General features: G+C 41.2%; 1 protein-coding gene and 1 long non-coding RNA gene across 2 annotated transcripts; both read right to left on the minus strand.

Annotated features, from left to right (window-relative positions):
• Positions 1–1,550: 1,550 nt before the first annotated feature.
• LOC149457327 (E3 ubiquitin/ISG15 ligase TRIM25-like) lies at positions 1,551–3,392 on the minus strand. The gene has a single exon (XM_089683858.1). The coding sequence runs from the start codon at positions 3,375–3,377 to the stop codon at positions 1,800–1,802; it is 1,578 nt and encodes a 525-aa protein (XP_089539984.1). The 5' UTR covers positions 3,378–3,392; the 3' UTR covers positions 1,551–1,799.
• Positions 3,393–15,676: 12,284 nt separating this feature from the next.
• Positions 15,677–19,825, minus strand: LOC149457328 (uncharacterized). The gene is made up of 2 exons (XR_016313642.1): positions 19,599–19,825; positions 15,677–15,851 (listed from the first exon to the last, which is right to left on the minus strand). It is a non-coding gene; the product is annotated as an uncharacterized LOC149457328 (long non-coding RNA).
• Between the last annotated feature and the right edge of the window lie 636 nt (positions 19,826–20,461).

The raw sequence follows: 20,461 nt of genomic DNA on the forward strand, positions 1-20,461 counted from the left end.
ATAACACTGATATCTGTACACTGACTATTCCCTGTATATATAACACTGATATCCGTACACTGACTATTCCCTGTATATAACACTGATATCCGTACACTGACTATTCCCTGTATATATAACACTGATATCCGTACACTGACTATTCCCTGTATATAACACTGATATCCATACACTGACTATTCCCTGTATATAACACTGATATCCGTACACTGACTATTCCCTGTATATATAACACTGATATCCGTACACTGACTATTCCCTATATATAACACTGATATCCATACACTGACTATTCCCTGTATATAACACTGATATCCGTACACTGACTATTCCCTGTATATAACACTGATATCCGTACACTGACTATTCCCTGTATATATAACACTGATATCCATACACTGACTATTCCCTGTATATAACACTGATATCCGTACACTGACTATTCCCTGTATATAACACTGATATCCGTACACTGACTATTCCCTGTATATAACACTGATATCTGTACACTGACTATTCCCTGTATATATAACACTGATATCCGTACACTGACTATTCCCTATATATAACACTGATATCTGTACACTGACTATTCCCTGTATATAACACTGATATCTGTACACTGACTATTCCCTGTATATAACACTGATATCTGTACACTGACTATTCCCTGTATATATAACACTGATATCCGTACACTGACTATTCCCTGTATATATAACACTGATATCCGTACACTGACTATTCCCTGTATATAACACTGATATCTGTACACTGACTATTCCCTGTATATAACACTGATATCCGTACACTGACTATTCCCTGTATATAACACTGATATCTGTACACTGACTATTCCCTGTATATAACACTGATATCTGTACACTGACTATTCCCTGTATATAACACTGATATCTGTACACTGACTATTCCCTGTATATAACACTGATATCCGTACACTGACTATTCCCTGTATATAACACTGATATCTGTACACTGACTATTCCCTATATATAACACTGATATCCGTACACTGACTATTCCCTGTATATAACACTGATATCTGTACACTGACTATTCCCTGTATATAACACTGATATCCGTACACTGACTATTCCCTGTATATAACACTGATATCCGTACACTGACTATTCCCTGTATATAACACTGATATCCGTACACTGACTATTCCCTATATATATATAACACTGATATCTGTACACTGACTATTCCCTGTATATAACACTGATATCTGTACACTGACTATTCCCTGTATATATAACACTGATATCTGTACACTGACTATTCCCTGTATATAACACTGATATCTGTACACTGACTATTCCCTGTATATAACACTGATATCTGTACACTGACTATTCCCTGTATATAACACTGATATCTGTACACTGACTATTCCCTGTATATAACACTGATATCCGTACACTGACTATTCCCTGTATATATAACACTGATATCCGTACACTGACTATTGCCTGTATATATAACACTGATATCTGTACACTGACTATTCTCTATATATAACACTGATATCTGTACACTGACTATTCCCTGTATATAACACTGATATCTGTACACAGACTATTCCCTGACCAATAGAGAAAAGCCTTCACTATAATTGGACAGTTCTTCCAGCCAATCATAGACATCTGTGAGGGAGAAATAGAGACGTCTCACAGTAATATATGGATCATAGAAAACACTGCAGGACTATTGGCTGAATGTTCCACCAATCCCGTCCCCCCTTCCCTGTGATGTCACCACTCTGGGCGGAGTTCTCACTTTCCCCGATTCCCCCCACAGATCTTTATACAACCTCCCCCTACCCATATCCCGGCATGGAGGGGCTCAGTGAAAGTGGTGGTGAAGGTGTGGAGGTGTTGGATCGGGTCACACAGATCATAAAAGGAGATCCGCCCGGCCTCATAATCCAGATCTATGCTGACTCTGGTACTGGGGGGATTGGGGGGTAAGGGGATCTCTTTCCTGTCATGTATCACCCCATACTGATCACCATCCCTGTACAAACCCCAGGACTTGTTATTCCTTCCAATCCCTGACTGCCCTCCTCCCCTGTCTATACTGGGGTAACACATCCCGACTCTCCATTCATCTGACCCCCCGACATCCACTTCCCAGTAATGTCTCCCTGAGGAGAAACTCCGACTGCTCAACACCTGAGGATAACCCTGAAATCTCTCTGGTGTTTCTGGACGATTCTGGTTTCTATCTGACCTGGATACAGTTTTCCTGTCATCTGATATATGGAGCTTATTATGAGCTGTGTTTCCATCCAGTAATATGTCCTCAGCTCCCTGTATATAGAAGGATACATTTCCCTCTGTTATTATATCAGATAATGTGTGTAATGTGTGTGATATCCCAGCCACATCCAGCCCCCCTCCATCATGGAGGAGTCCCTCATGTCTCTCTCTGTCCTCATTATCTCCATCCTCAGTATCACACAAGTCACCTGTGTCTGATTCCTGTAGGACAGTCAGTGGATCCGTCATGTTACACAGCTCCTCAATGTCACGCATCTTCCTGGACAGCTCCTCCTTCTTTATTTCCAGATCCCGGATGAAGATGGAGACCCGCTCTGCCCTCCCGGAGATTTCCCTCAGGACTCTCTTCTCCAGGTCTTCCAGACGTCTCCTGAGATCTCTAAACAGGGCAGTGAATCTCTTGGTGTCACCAGCTGCTCCTTCTTCTACTTTCCTCCTGTGTTCCTGCAGACTCTGGACTCTTTCCTCCATCTCCTCTCTCTTTGTCAGAAGTTTCTGCAGAACATTCCTCAGTGTCTCCTTCTTCTTCTCAGAAGCCTCATCCAGTGACTCCATCTCATGTCCTTTATGTCCTCCAATCATACAACAAGACACACAGATACAGGTGTCATCCTCAGTGCAGTAATACTCCAGGATCTTCTTATGGACGGAGCATTTCCTGCTCTCCATGGACAAGGTGGGGTCACATAAGATGTGTTCTGGGGACTTTTTGTGGACTTTCAGGTGTTTATCACACAGAGAAACCTCACAGAGCAGACAGGATCTAACAGCAGGTACAGGATAGTCCACACAGTAAGTACAGAAGACCCTGGACTCCTCCTGATCAGGCTGAGCAGACAGGAAATTCTCCACTATGTTACGCAGTGTTATGTTCCTGTGCACTGCAGGACGATCCGGAAACTTCTGTCTGCATTCAGGACAGGAATATCCTCCAGACCCCTCCTGTGTATCCAGAACACAATCAATACAGACCCGGCAGAAGTTGTGTCCACATCTCAGCATTACAGGATCTGTATAAATGTTCAGACAGACGGAACATTCCAGTTCGGCTCTCAGATTAGCAGACGCCATCGCTGACTGTAGGGGAAATGAAAGTCTCTGACACCGGGGAAGAATGCAGCTGGGAGGTGTCACTTCCTCCTACACAGGGCGAGGCTGGGCTGTGACTTGTACTTTGTTCATAGGATTCATTATATGGAGGGACACCAATATTGAAAGAATCTCCTGCAGAACAATGTGCCTGTCTCAGGAAAATATCGGACACTTAGGTGAAAATTAGGGCCGGGGTCAACAAACGTTCGTTCAGAACTGATTCTCTTTCCATACAAGTGAACAGGCATGCAAAAACAGATTGAAACTGTCACAGATTAAAGCAATAAAACTTCTACTAAGCTGCCCCTTGTAGTCCTACAGACCAGCAGACAAGCCGATACGTCCTCACTGGTAGTTGTACAACTCTAAGGCTGCATTCACACTGGAGGGTTTTGTAGCTTGAAGATCCAAGATCCAAAAACACTCAAACTTACAAAATCAATTGTTCTCTATGGCGCCTGTTCCAGTGATCAGGTGTGAAGAAGCCCCATAGAGAACAAGTCATTTTTAAGTTTGAGTGTTTTTGGATCTTCAATCTTCAAGCTACTAAACCCTCAAGTGTGAATGCAGCCTAGGGGGGCCACCTCACCCCTTTACACCCAACACATATTAGTTACACAGGTTCTGGGGCTGATGAAGGTGGGAATTCCACTCACTTGATGCCTTATCTGCATTCAATTAGCCCCAGAACCTGTGTCCTTCATATGTGTTCGGGTTTAACCCCTCGCCTACCGGGCACTTCTACCCCCTTCCTGCCCACCGGGCACTTCTACCCCCTTCCTGTCTACAGGACACTTCTACCCCCTTCCTGCCTACCGGGCACTTCTACCCCCTTCCTGCCCATTACAATTATCAGCTTTTGGTGGTATTTAATCACTGCTGGGTGTTTTATTTTTTGCACTATAAACAAAAAAAAGAGCAAATTTTTTTTTAAAAAATACGATGTCTTTGTTTCTATTATAACATTTTGCAAACAGGTAATTTTTCTCTTTCACTGATGTGCGTTGATGAGGCTTCACTGATAGGCAGCACTGATGGGCACTGATAAGCAGCACTGATGGACAGTGATAGGCAGCACTGATGGGCACTGATAGGCAGCACTAATAGGTGGCACTGATGGGCACTGAGAGGCAGCACTGATAGGCACTGATGATGCTGTACTGATATGCAAGATTGATGGGCACTGATAGGTGGCACTGATGGATGGCAGTGACTGACAGTACTGACTGGTAGCACTGCTGGGCACTGATGGGTGGCAATGTTGGGCAGCACTGATGGGGGGGGCACTGCTGGGCAGTGGAGGATGGCACCTCTGGGCACAGGTGGGAGGCACTACTAGACACTGATGGGCACAGGTGGGTGGCACTACTGGGCACTTGTGGGTGGCACTTCTGGGCACAGGTGGGTGGCACTGCTGGGCACCGATCATCAGGGCACCGGTCACCAGTGCCTTGATGATTGGTGCTGATCCGTCCTCTGACAATTGCAGGTTCTCGGCAGTACTTTCCTCATGCTGTAACATACTGCAACTGCATTTTACGGTGATCTGATGTGTCATTGGACACGGCTGATCACGTGGTAAAAGGTCGCTGTGATTAGCCTTTTACCACATCACGTGATCACTGTGTCCGTAGGGGGAGCCCTGGAGGGGGCGTTCTGGGAGAATATGACACCCTCCCTGGACTGGACAACCGCTCTGTACCCATCATTCGGCTATAGCATGGTTGGCAAGTGGTTAGAGGGATGAGGTGGCCACCCTAATGCAGCCTAACATGCAAAGCTGTTCTGTATCTTGTAGTCCCACCAGCAGGCGCCCTGTTCTGTCCTTGTTCCTGCACAGGACTATAGAGGACTATAGACGTCGGCCATCCTCACCTGATGAATGATATAATCAGCTGACGGCTAGTCCCTGCTAAGCTTGGCTACCTGTCCTGCCACAGCCAATCAGAGTGGCTGCATCCTCTCAGAGAGGCTCAGATCAGCAGATATCATGGCTGACAGCAGAAAGCAAAGTGACAGTGAAAGTCTCTGACACCGGGGATAGAATGCAGCCAAATGTTTAACCCTTTCACTGCCAGGTCCGTACCCTGGAAGCAGTCAGATGGCTCCTCTGCCGCTGATTGCATCCACAGCCCCCGGTTCCCGTGACCCCCCCGTGGGGTCGCTCCCGCCATGTAACCGGGAGAGACATGGTGGGGGCTAACGGGTGGAGAGGGGAGAGGAGTGTGGACGAACATTCGCTCCTCCCCCCTTCTCTGTGTGACCTAAAAGGTGACGTCCATGAAGTTACATCCGTATCACGGCTGTCCATTTCTTGGCTAGAATATCCGGGGAAAGATGTATTGCAATGTGGTTTGCATTGTAATACCTCTAATGAAGCCCAGAGGAGACATTGGGGGTCTTTTAGACCCTGCATGTCTCAATAAAGAGAACCTGTCACCAAAAAAATCATCACATAAGGGACTTTGTGTCCCCTATGACAAGTAAAAAAAAAGTTAAGCACATTTTTTTTGTTGTAAAAAAATTGTTACACCCAAGGATATAACACCCCCCCTGAAAAAATGTTGAGGCCCCCCCCACCCCCACATATACACATGTATGACCGTAAACACACATCAGGGTGCCTTTGTGTAAAAACATCGATTGTGATACACGTTACATATCACCGCACACGCCGGAGTGAGAGCAATAATTCTAGCACAAGACCTCCTCCATAACATGAAACTGATGACCTGTAGGGGCTTATGAAGTGTTGCCTATAGAATATATAGGGGACTGAAGTTTGTCACCATTTCATAGGTGCACAGAAATTTAAGGTTTGGCATGTTGGGTATCTATGTACTCGGCACAACCTCCTCTTTTATATTTTGATTTGAGTAATTGATTGCATTTGTTTGCTCTAAAATTCACTTTAGTGTGATTTTTACTGAAATTTTGTATTTCCAATATTATTGTGCGACATATAAAATTGGAACTACCCATATTTTATTCTCTAGGGTGTTTGCTTTCACAAAATATATAATATTTGGGGTTTTGTGTAATCTTTAGGCCTAAAATGATTTTTTAAACGTGTGAAAATAGGCAAAAATAGCTCTGGCAGCGAAAGGGTTCATATTTACCAATACAGGGCAAGGCTGACCTTTGACTCATGCTTGTAAAAGGGTGTAAGTGCAATTCAAAATTTGGCTACTGGGTGGTGTCCTCCTCATAGACTAATAGGGAGGGAGAAGGAGGAGTTTGTGTAGAGAGTCTGAGAGAAGAGGAGTGAGACTCTGGAGCTGGCCCCTATGGGACTTAGTGGGGCCCATTCTACAGAAATGTAGTGTTCCAGTGATTGGTATTCCCCAACTGGTAAAGTTATAGGTAAAGTTGATCCAGGGAATATCTGATTGCCTCTCTGGGGATCAGGAAGGAATTGTTTCTCCTGTAGGAGAAAATTGGATCGTGCTTTGCTGGGTTTTATGCCTTCCTCTGGATCAACAGTGGGTATAGAATTATAACTTTTCTTTATGGTTGAACTGGATGGACTGGATGTTTTTTTGGCCAGACTAACTATGTAACTATGTAACTGGGGTATACCCGGAGATGTCCTGGTGGCCTGGATAGGAGGGAGATAGGAACAGGACATACTGTAGATTGCTTAGGAAAGTACCAATGGAAGTTGAATGCCTTGAATTTGTAAAAGGAAAGCTTTGAAAAGTTATTGGCCTTACCACTTCTTACTACCATTGACCCTTCCATTGATCTGGTACCTGGCTCTGCCAGGGTGAAGTGTCGGGCATAGTATTGTACATGTGTTGGTGAATGTATGTCTTGTTTGCTCCCTCTGGGAGTGGGGACTCCCATTAATGTGGAATTAGGGGATGAGGCCTGTTAGGGGTACCCGGGAATGATACTTTATGCCCACGTTCTTAATGCCCGGCCTACATACTGTATTCATATTGTAGCCCTGTTTTGGGGGGGTTATGTGAAATGGCCCACACCAAACAAGCTATGACGCTAACCTGTATATGAGTAGGCAATCCTGAGCCTTCGCTATATGGAAGAGGGGGTTGTGATAATACAAATGGCAGTGCCTCCACCTAGAATAGGGATCCTGCAATTGAGGAGACTCACCCCTTTCTAGGAATGTAACAGGTAGACAACTTAAAGTAACTATACATAGCAGTATTAATGCACCCAGCTTATATTTCTAACATGAAACATGTCACCCACCTGTATGAGATTAATGCAAAGTTTATATAAAGCAGCCACATAAAACAGGATGCATAAGAATAACATTCAGGAATTACAATTTACCATAAATTGGGAGGTTGCAATTATACCCGGGTATATGTGCATGTGGTATACAGAATACCTCCAACCATGGGTTATAGCGCAATCCGGTTGCAGGGGCCCCTGGAGAGGTGAGAGTCAATAAGATGCACGCTTCCACTTCAGATGCTGCGATGGCGTCCAAGTAACACGTTCCATGCGGATGATTGCACTGCTTGTCTGAAGATCAGCGATGCATCACCTAAAAGGATAAAATGTCCTATCTCTCCTTACTCTTAGTCCCTATCCCTAAACTGGGCTGTCACTGCAACCGGGCCTCTATCTGTCTAAGTGGCCGTCGGATGCCTAACCTACCTCTAGCCTAATCTATCCAACGCTCCCTATGCTAATCCTAGCTAAAGGGAGATCCAGACCAATAAGGATGTTATGGCTTTAAGCAAAGAGGCTGCAAAGATACACTGCAATTAACAGAAAGTTCACCTGACAGTCTTATGCAGGTGAAAACACGGATCTCTATATATATATATATATATAGACAACTATAAGGATTCTGCAGTGTAAATAGAATAATGAACCACAAATCTCTCTCTTACAGAGATATTAGGGTTCCTATACAGAAGTTGAAATCTAACAGAGGCAGACCTAATCTGCTTCAGTAACAACTAGATAGATAGCAGCCTTGTTAATCTGGATCAATACTCACAGAATCACCATACAGTTCTCCCCAGATACACAGCACATGGCAGGCTGGCACCCTCTGCCTGATACTTCCTGGAAAAACAAACTATATAACATCCTGGGGTTTCTTGACCTCCTTGTAGGGGCAGGAAGCACACCTAGGGACTTGTCTGTAATGGGACCTCTATGGTAGTGGCTGTATATGAATGTAAACAAACCACAACTAGTGTATAAAATAACAGTTCCCTACAATATGATTAGTTATATGGAGGAACCCAGATCATAAAAAGGAGCTCATACAGAACAATATCTCTGCCTGGGGAAATAAAGGTCATTGTGGGAAATATATTCCCTGGATATGGAAGTGTGCTTTCTTCCCGTGAAATACTATTCACTAAAACACAAAAATGTCTCACCAAGTGGAGAGCCATCTGCTCATCATGCACCCTATTGTATTCCCTACAGGAAATGGTTAGGTGGCGCTGGATCGCGACAGTCGAACAGTGATTGGTGCTGTTGCGATCCAGTGCCACCTAACCATTTCCTTAATTTTCCTGGCCTTCTACCTAATCGACAAATATGGTTTTTATATGTCGGTGTGACCCACAGAGTGCCCCATAAGAGGGAAGTATTTTCATCTCTCTGCAACTAATATTTTAGCTTTTATGAGAGATTAAACATTTCCTTTGATGTATGTATTTCTTTTAAAGCTCCCCAGACAGATTGGAGACCCCCTGCTGTCATGAAGCAGAAATGTCTGCGTTTCTCTTTTCAGCTTCAGGAAGGCGGCCAAGTCTGGGTAAGTATAGGTGACAAAAACTTATTAGCACCCAGGCATCACTTCCAGCCTGAGGAAGCTGCTCTGTCTCTTTTCAGATGTTAATTGATGACCATCTGTCTGAGTACTTATGACTGAATATTTCTTTAATGACAAGGCATGCAACTACATCTACGATTACATTGTCATATTTTCTACAGGTCACATCTTATCTACTCAAATCTGTACAGTCATGTCACATTTCTGTCACAACAGCAATGACACTACCATGTCCTACAGTGTTCCTGATTACCCCCACACCAGTTGCAATGTCACCACAGCCAGTGCAGGCAGCAACAGTGTCCCTGATTGCCACTGCACCAATCCCAGTTTGATCCAACAACAGTGTTCCTGATCACCACCATGATAGTCCCAGTTTCCCAGTAGTCCCATGTAAGCAAGCAACTTTGTTTGTGATTGCCGCTGCACCAGTTCCAGTGCCACTAGACCAATGCAGCCCAGCAACAGTGTTCCTGATCACCACATAGGACCCAGTGCCATCAGACCAGTACAAGCCAACAGTGTTCCTGGTCACCACCATACCAGCAACAGTGTTCTGATCACCAGCACACCAGTGCCAGTGACCCAAACTAGTGCAACCAGCAACAGTGCTCTTGATCACTGCCACACCAGTCCCACTGTCACCAGACCAGGGCAGACAGCAACAATGTTCCTGATCACTGCCACACCAGTCACATTTAGTGATGGGCTGGATGTTCGAGTTGAAAGTATGTTCGACTTGAACATCGGCCATTTGTGTGTTTGGCGAACACACAAATGGTAAGGGCATTTGACGGGCTCTGCTCCCACCACACCGCACAATGCACTGCGCTCTCATAGTGCATTGTGATTGGCAAAGCAATGCTTTGGCCAATCACACCACAACTAAGCAAAGCTAGCAGTAGCATCACCACTAACTCCCCCCAATTGTTTACATTTGTCAGATTACGGCGAGTGTTCGGCCGATGCGGACAGGTTGGAGGGCATCGGGTTTTTTTTTTTATTTCGGCGAGTCAGCGTCGTCATGACAACATAGAAAAAAAGGACTTGTCAAAAACTGTTGTTTTGTTTTTTCAAAAGACTGGTCACTAAATTTAACCCTTTAGAGAATGGGTAAAGGTACACGTGCCCCTTACTCATTCACAAGGGGGGGGGGGGCGCAGCATCAGGGTGCCACTTATTTAAAGGGGTACCCTAATGCTAATATGCTCCCCTGCCCGAAGAGACCCACAACCACCGGGCATGGGTTGTGGGGAAGAGGCCCTTGTCTCCATCGGCATGTGGACACTGTCCCAATGTCGAGGGCACGTGGCCTGGTAAGCCGCATGGAGGGGGGGCACTCGTTCGTCCCTCCCCTTTTTTGCCCTGTCAGGGCTGTGCTCAAATCAAGGGTCTGGTAGGAATTTAGGGGGGACACCAAACTTTTTCTCAACCTTTTTTGGGGATGGGGTTTCCCTTAAAAGTTCTACCAGGCCTATAGAGCCTTGTATGGCTTTTAGAGGAAACCCTACTAACCTTTTCCTCCCACTTTTGGGCGGTGGGGTTCTTCCTAAAAGTCCGATAAGACAGCCCAGCACTAGCTGGTCTGGGGACAGAGATGAGAGTGCCAACCTGCTCTTATCTTCTGGAATGAGGTTGGTGGGGCCCTCAGTAGATGTAATGTGGCCCCAGTGAGGTCTTATTCCACTCAGCTCAGCCTCTTTCATGTAGATATGACATGTCTGACTTCACTGGCCCAGTCAGCAGTCCAGGTGCTGTCATGTCCATCCTCCGATGTCCATCTGGGAGAGCCCAATGGTGGACATTGTCACAAGGGTCAGGAGGATGATGATAATCACAGTGAGGATGTTTCACCCACTGATCCCTAATACCAAGGAGGGATCCATCCATTGGCAGTAGACTTGAGCCTGTTGGACTCCAACCAAGGTTGGGTAATGTTGGCTAATGAAGCAGAAAGTTCTATTGACATTTTCCTTCCATTACAAGATGAGAATTGATATAATAACAAGGAGCACACACTATTTATCTCCCACATTGTGGTCTCTAAGGGACAATTCACAAGTGATACATTGGATCCCTTATTGATATGAGCTTCCATTAGAGATGGATCCATGTATACCAACATAAAGAGTATCTGCTGTATATGGGGACTTTACTATACATCTACAGATCTCAGTATGACCTACAACTTGGTCTATGGGATGTTCATTGTTCATGGGAAAGATACAAAGTTATCGGAGTCGTTCTAAGGGAAGGATGTGGATGAGGACGGTGGAATATAGTGATTGGGATTATTACAGATGACATCCTTAAACCAAGAGAGATGATCTGGAGGTAAGTGTCCAAATAGAAGCTTTCTATTACAGCAAGAAAAAGATTTTTACAATTCTGATCTGTATGTGGACTTTTCATCGAACATTTCTCTTTTATGTACACACTCTCCAGCCACTTTACTAGGTGTGTTCAATTGCTTGGCAACACAAATTGCTAATCAGCCAATCACATGGCAGCAATTCAATGCATTTTGGCATCTAGTCATGAAGATGAATTGCTGAATCTCAAATGGAGCATCAGAATGAGGAAGAAAGGGGATTTAAGTGACTTTGAATGTGACATGGGTTGTCTGGTTTAAGGATCGCAACAGCATATCCTGCCAATAGCACATTTCCAGAAGCATAAAACAAAAATACTTGGAAACAATACTATACATTAACTTGTTGAAGAACATGTAATCGGCCATTGTATGCCAGAGGGGGAAAAGAAAAAATGAACAAGACATCCCATCTACTACATACTGGTCGTGACACCATCTTGTGTTCACAAAAGATATGGCAATTGCCAATTTAATAGACATAAAAACATCAAAATATTTTTAACATAAATAAAAAATAAATACAGAAGCACCATAAATAAACATCTCCAGTCGACCTCAAAAGATGTACCGTATTTTTCTCTCCAAAAGACACACCTAGGTTTTAGAGGAGAAAAACAAGAAAAAAAATATTCTGAACCAATGGACTGCAGACCTAGTGCAGGAGATGACCAGAGACTGCGGAAATAGTACAGGAGATGACCAGAGACTGCGGACATACTACAGGAGATGACCAGAGACTGCGGACACAGTACAGGGGATGACCAGAGACTGCGGACACAGTACATGGGATGACCAGAGACTGCGGACACAGTACAGGGGATGACCAGAGACTGCGGACACAGTACAGGGGATGACCAGAGACTGCGGACACAGTACAGGGGATGACCAGAGACTGCGGACACAGTACAGGGGATAACCAGAGACTGCGGACACAGTACAGGAGATGACCAGAGACTGCGGACACAGTACAGGGGATGACCAGAGACTGCGGACACAGTACAGGGGATGACCAGAGACTGCGGACATACTACAGGAGATGACCAGAGACTGCGGACATACTACAGGAGATGACCAGAGACTGCGGACACAGTACAGGGGATGACCAGAGACTGCGGACACAGTACAGGAGATGACCAGAGACTGCGGACACAGTACAGGAAATGACCAGAGACTGCAGACACAGTACAGGAAATGACCAGAGACTGCGGACACAGTACAGGAAATGACCAGAGACTGCGGACACAGTACAGGAGATGACCGGAGACTGCGGACACGGTGCAGGAGATGACCGGAGACTGCGGACACGGTACAGGGGATGACCGGAGACTGCGGACACAGTACAGGAGATGACCAGAGACTGCGGACACAGTACAGGAGATGACCAGAGACTGCGGACACAGTAAAGGAAATGACCAGAGACTGCGGACACAGTACAGGAGATGACCAGAGACTGCGGACACAGTACAGGGGATGACCAGAGACTGCGGACACAGTACAGGGGATGACCAGAGACTGCGGACACAGTACAGGAGATGACCAGAGACTGCGGACACAGTACAGAAAATGACCAGAGACTGCGGAGACAGTACAGGGGATGACCAGAGACTGCGGACAGCGCAGGGGATGACCAGAGACTGCAGACAGGTCCCAGAAGACGCCGGGCCATTCACAAAGTGCAGCACTTCTTGTGCATGCGCAATGGGCACCCGGATGTCACAGCCGGGTGCCCACACTAAAGATGCCGGCGCGGGAAGACTGTACAATGCTGGACCGGGGAACAGGTAAGGTCTTGCTGCAGAGAAGAGCTGAGCGGCCGGCCCGGTATTCTGACACGGTGTTAGCGAAGGAAATACCGGACCGGCTGCTCCATATTCGATCCATAAGATACACTGACATTTTCCCCCCTCTTTTGGGGGGAAAAAAGTGCGTCTTATGGAACAAAAAATACGGTAAATGGTCAAAAAGTAACCAGAAAAAGCTAACTATTATTGATGAATGATTGACGTCCCATTCAATATTGAGACCATATGGCGTATATGATTGTAAAGTGTAAGTCCACCATACTTCCAATGTAGAAACCTCCCGCTTGGTGTAACTGCCCCTCCAATTCTTGGAGAATTTGTCAATACCAATAAACAGAGTTCCCTCGGGGTTTTTCTCATGGTGAAGAGCATAATGCTTAGAAACACTATGGTTGGGAAAACCTCTCTTTATATTGGCAATATGCTCTTTTAGCCTAGTCTGTAGTGTCCTAACGGTGCGTCCTATATATTGACACCCACATGGACATTGGATTAAATAAACCACGTTTTTTGTGGTACAGGTGATACAATTATTAACCTTAAATGATTTATTAGTAATCATGGAATGAAAGGTCTCAATGTTTCTATTATTACATGTATTATGCTTACAGACTGTACACCTTCTACAGGGGAAATAACCCTTAATCTCATGAAACATAGAAGGTTTCTTAGGAGGAGCTATAACATTAGGGGCTACAAATAATCTCAATGGAGGTGCCCCTCTAAAGATAACAGGAGGGGCCTCCGGAAGGATGGGACCCAAAATGTTATCATTCCTCAATACTCCCCAAAGTTTCTTAAAGATATTTTTAATGTCATAATATTGAGTGGAGTATGTGGTGACTGTAAAATATCGTATTGTCTCGATATTTTATTAACTTGTATTGATGAGAAATGTTCAGATAGAAAGTCCTTCCACTTCTTGTATAAACTCAAAAAAAATGATTTAATAATAACGTTGCATAAAATTAGAAATAAAATATTGGCATACAGAATGTTTAAATAATGTCCAAAAAATATAGTTAAGTTCTTGATAATAAGATTGTATATATGTATATGTTTGTATGTGTGTGTGTGTCTCTCAAGGCTTCAAGCAATGTGTGCGCGAAACTCAAACCTTTGTTCTACTCTTAAAAGAGCAATCCAGCCCCCACCAACCTAAAAGTGGGTTGGTATTCTCTTGTAGTCCCACTAAGATAATTGACACCAACAGGAGGTATTAAAACAAAACCTCCAATCTACTTCTCTCAAAGTCTGAGTGTAACTTTATCTCTTACATAGATGGGGGAGGATGGGGGAAGGTATAGCTAATTTCTCTCATATGTGGCTTGAATGTAAAGGAAAAACCCAAGAAATATGTTCATATGTATATTCACAGACTCTGAAGTCTAATTCCTTACTTTTCCCAATCTAGAACAAATATAAATATAATAACTCAATTATTCTATTAAGATCCAACTCATTCATACTTGTTAGTACTGTTAATAAGAAGATATTAGATATTAGATTATGGAAAGCTTCTAACATTTCCCTCTCAAAATGATCGATTTTATCGAATCTTAATCATTTTCCTTATCTTAATCCATTTATACACATTCTCGTCACTTTCGTATCCATTCATGCGTTTTTGGATCTTAAGATAATTGATCTGCACATATCTTTAATTTGATTCTATAATGGGAAAACAAATTCTTTGATAAACCGTTTGTTATGTATCACATAAAAATATTTTTACCCTTATTATTTTCCTTTTACCAAATAATTCATCCCCTTAAAAAATGTATAACTGTAACATTATAGTACAATACTTTAAAATATGTCACTTAAAAAATAGATGTTTCATATTTTCCCTCCAAAATGTGTGTAGCACACAGTTCTATAATCCATACATTTTTCAAAATACCTTATCAACATTTAACCATAATATATGTTCTCTAACTTCAATCTATACATGTATATCAAATGATTTTTTTTTTTTAAAACATACATATAACAATGTAAAGCTTGCCTAAGTTTTTCTATATGTACCTTAGAAAAACTTATCTCTAGCTTAATTAACAACAGATGTTCTAACTAAGTAGAGTGACTCTGTTGTAACAAAAGTTTAACCCTTTCACTTCTGAAAATACATAGTGTGTGATTGCAAATGTTCATGTGAAAACTGATCTCATCTTGATATGGTAAACATATTATGTCAAAATAAAATGTACACACAAAAAAAACCAATATATCTGATGAATGAATTATTTCATCAGTAGTCAAAAGTCAATTGTTTTATAAGTTCTTCCTCTATGAGATGCCTTGAGATGTCTTGTCTTCTTCTAGCACTCTGTAAAGTTAAAATAACTTTATTGAACATAAAAAGAACAACAAAAACAATGATGAATGAAATTCTTGTTGCAAAGCTTCTTCCAGAATAAATTTCCTTCTTGGAAAATGTATTATCATCTGAAAGGTTTAGAAATATTTGAGTTTTCTTCCTTTAACAGTTACTCTTGGGTCATTTCCTGTAACAGAAATGCAGTATCATTATTTTGGCATTGATAACTTTACATTGATTAATCCTCTTACATTTATCTGTTAATATTACATATCATAATCACAAACATTTCTAGTCATGACATGGAAGACATATTTTGATTATAACACTTCTTATTGACTTGTAGTGTTCTATTTTAGAATGCGGGCACTTCCGCCTAACAATACTAGGGTTGCTGATGCAAATCCCAACCATGGCATCACCTGCCTGGAGTTTACATGTTCTCCCTGTGCTTGTGTGAGTTTCCTCCGGGTACTCCGGTTTCCTTCCACACTCCAAAGTCATGTTGGTAGGAGAATTGGCTCCTATCTAATTTGGCCCTAGTATGTATATGTATGACTGTGAATTAGGGACCTTAGATTGTACACCTCTTGAGGGTTAGGGACTTATGTGAATGTACTATATATGTAAAAAGCACTACATAAATTGACAACGCTATATAAGTACCTGAAATAAACAAAAATAAATATAACAGGACGCTACATCTCCATTATTGGTCATGAATCAAAACCTTGGTTTCAAAACCAAAGAAAGGTTTTGTATCAACCCAGAGATGACAAAGGATTATGCCTTTGATCTTATCTCTATAAAATTGGAAATATGCGTAACTGTTTTTTGTGTTGGCTCACTTCTTGTAGTGTAAGACTGATCTGCAGTAATACATACTGGTTTCAAACTTTTCTCAGTTCTTATGTTGAAAACATGAGGTACAAACTTCTCACCTACAGCTGTACAAACATGTGTTGGTATGTTTTCCTGAAAATGTCTTTTTGTTACATCTATCTGAATGTGTTTGGAAGACAGTGTTTTATACCATATAGGATAATTTTCACGATACTTTTCTGTTGAACCATCTTCCTTTAGGAGTTTCAGTGATGAATCAGGTGTCTGTAATATGATCTTACTTGACCTCACAATGTGTTCAGTTATTTTGACTGCAAAGAAAACACTTAACAATTTTTTCATATGTGCATCAAAGTTTTTCTCCATATTTGTCAAAGTTCTTGAGAAGAAACCTATTATTTTCTGATTACCTTCTTTTAATTGTGACAAAGTTGCTGAGATTGCATTATTGGAAACATTGGTTTCTAAAACAAAAGGAATTTTACTACAAAACTCAACAGTATTTAATGTAGTAGCATTCTGCAAATCCCATTTCAATAGTTCAAAAGCTTCTTTCTCAGTTTGATCCCATTGTTCCAATACACCATCTTTTTGTCTCAAACGATCAAATAATGATCTAGACTTCTCTGCAAAATTGGGTATAAAATCTTTACAATGATTTACTTCGCTCAAAAACTGATGCAAAGCCTTGCGATTTGTTGGAATTGGATAAGCAGAAATAGTTCTAACTTTTTCTTGCAACATCTGTCTCTGTCCATGACTAATTTGCATATGAAGGAATTCCACCTGTCTTTTCATCAACTGAACTTTCTCTGTATTCAATTTCAATCCTGCTGTTTGTAACAACGTAAATATTTCAGACAAAAGAGTGATATGTTCAGTTATATTTTGTGTAGACAAGAGAAGCTTGTCTACATGCTGGACAATACATTCTGGCCTAGAGAATTTAGATAATATTTTTCCCAAATACTCATGAACAATGCCATCACTTATATCCATGCCTGGGGCTAATCTTGTGAATGTATATGTTTCTTTGTTGAAGCTAAAAGCAAGTTTATATTGACAACTCTTAGCTAATGGTACTGACAAATGGCTATTGGCAATTTCAAGTACAGAGAATATTTTGGCCTTGGCATCCAGATGTGACATTATGTTACAATCAGGAACAATAGATTTGTTATTTGTGATGCATTTGTTCAATGTCCTGAAATCAACTGATAAAGAATATGAATTATCAGCTTTGATAGGCCAAATACAATTATTCACCACTGATTGTACTTTCTTTAAAATTCCTTGCTGTAAAAACTCATCTACAATGGAAGAAATTGGATTAATTGATTCTAATGGCAATTTGTATTGAGGTTGAGGCTTAGGGTCTCTACCTTCAATGTCAACTTCAAAATTTGTAAACAAACCTACATCATTTTTGCTTTGACTCCAAAGATCTGTATGTGATCTAACCAATTGTTCCAATTCAAGATTGGTTCCTGTATGTGGCCATTTATGATCTGAAGACATGTCAGCAGTTGCTGTACAAATACTTCCAACATTACAGTACATGGAAGAATCAATAAATGTTGATTTGGGCCTTCCACTTTCATCCAATAAAATTGGAGCAACATATTCCAACGGTAAGGAAGAAGAATCTCGATTTGATCCTGATTTAAATTTCGGCAATGGCAGTAAACCATTCCTATTAATGACAACAGCACTGTTTACCATATTGTTTAAGCTGTTGTTAACTCTCAGTGAACTGATCTTTTTAACTTCTGAGGCATAAGTCAACTCAGACAGACTATTGTTGGAACATGGAGGAGCAGATTGTTCAGAAATTATATTTTGGTCTTCTAATTCCAAAGCTTTTCTTTGTAAATCTAATTTATAATGAATACAATCTCTTTTCAAATGACCAAATCGTTTACAATAGAAACAAATAGTATTTCCTGTCTGCTCTGAGACTCTCGTCTTGCCTGTGACGTGTTCATCGTCATAACTGGGTGTGGCTAAGCACATGGTCTCTCTCTGTTCTCCATTTTGAACAATTAAACTTTCCTTCTTCTGATTGTTTAATTTAAGTTGCATTCTAACTGTATTTATAACTTTGGCTGCTTGATCTAAATCATTTTTTCCAGTAGCAATAATAAAAGATGCTGGATCAAGATACTTGAATTTTTTAACAAAAGCATTTACCATAGAAGGAGTCTCATTGTCTAAATTAAATATCATTTTGTATACTTTAGAAAATCTATTTTTCAAATCAAAAGGATCATCATTAATCGTAGCTCTTAAGGAGTCTAAGATTTCCAAAGAAGGAGTTTCCTCTCCAGTAGTAAATTTCAATAATTGACGTAGTCGGTCTGATGCATTGCTATGCATTTCCTCATCATCCTCAATATATGGTGTTTTGATTAATCTACATGCCATAACACTGGGGAGCCATAAACAGAATAGAAAATTTCTTTGCTCCTGATTTAAACAAAAATTATTACAAAAATTTTCATAAACCTCCATGTTATAGAAAGCATCGGCGTCCATATCATAGGCTGGCATATCCTTCAAAATTTTCATGAGCTGATCAAGGATTTTAAGATTAAGTTTTGCAGCTTTATCCCTTAATTTTCTCTTACACATTTCTTCCTGATCTATAGGGTCTCCTTCTATAGACTGGATCTCTGGTACAAAAGATTTTTGTTTCTCTACCTTAGTATTCACACAAATTCTTTTTACATCATTCTGCAGGTCAGATAACTGAATGTCTTTTGTTTGAATTGCGCTTTGCATATCATCTATTTGCTCAGTCAAAATCTGGCAATTAGCACATACACTGCTCTGATCTTGCTTCATTACACATGTAGCAGTCTTAGGAACATCAAAAATCATGGCGTTAAAAACATGAACTAACTTCATTACATTTCTAACTTGTTTGCTCAGTTTCTTAAAGGAAAACTTAGATTTTTCTATCTTAATATTAGCCTGTAAGCACTCATTATACATGTACCGCCAAAGTTCATCATCTTTAACAAATGTAGACAGATTCTTGAATTCTAACTTACTCTCTCTAGATAATTCATCAATAAAATCCATTACTTACCGATTAAGAAGGTCTTTCTTTACATAACGCGTCTTTTCTCTCTTGGCGGGAAATGACATCACCAAGGAACAGCGTTTCTTGCAATTGCGCAAAATTCTCACCAATTCTGCTTTTAGGTTCTCGATTATGCCGACGATTCATCTGTTGCAGACTTTTACTTCTCCTGAAAGCTTGATTTCATATTTTGCTGAGTTTGCAAATAACTTCCCTCTCATCAAGGTGAAAGAGAAAAAAGTCAAAAATAAGCGAGCATCGGAAACGAATCGAACTGGAGGCTCGCCACTGTAAAATATCGTATTGTCTCGATATTTTATTAACTTGTATTGATGAGAAATGTTCAGATAGAAAGTCCTTCCACTTCTTGCATAAACTCAAAAAGATGATTTAATTATAACGTTGCATAAAATTAGAAATAAAATATTGGCATACAGAATGTTTAAATAAAGTCCAAAAAAATATAGTTAAGTTCTTGATAATAAGATTGTATATATGTATATGTGTGTGTATGTGTGTGTGTATGTCTGTCGCATCAAGGCTGCTATAGAGTGAGTCAAACTCAAACCTTTGTTCTGCTCTTAAAAGAGCAATCCAGCCCCCGCCATCCTAAAAATGGGCTGGTATACTTGTAGTCCCACAAAGATAATTGGAAACAGATGTGTATATATTACAAACCTCCAGTCTACTTCTCCTAAAGTCTGAGCGTAACCTAAGAAGGCCTAGACATTCCATCAATCAGAGTAAATTAGATGTATTACACACACACATATATATATATATATATATATATATATATATATATATTATACTCCCAAAAATGATCTTAACAAGAGTTATCTCATATATAAATATCGTAATCAAGAAAT

Source organism: Staurois parvus, unplaced genomic scaffold, assembly GCF_062004578.1.
Source record: "Staurois parvus isolate SC_StPar_1 unplaced genomic scaffold, SC_StPar_1.0 ptg000325l, whole genome shotgun sequence".
Lineage (NCBI taxonomy): Eukaryota > Metazoa > Chordata > Amphibia > Anura > Ranidae > Staurois > Staurois parvus.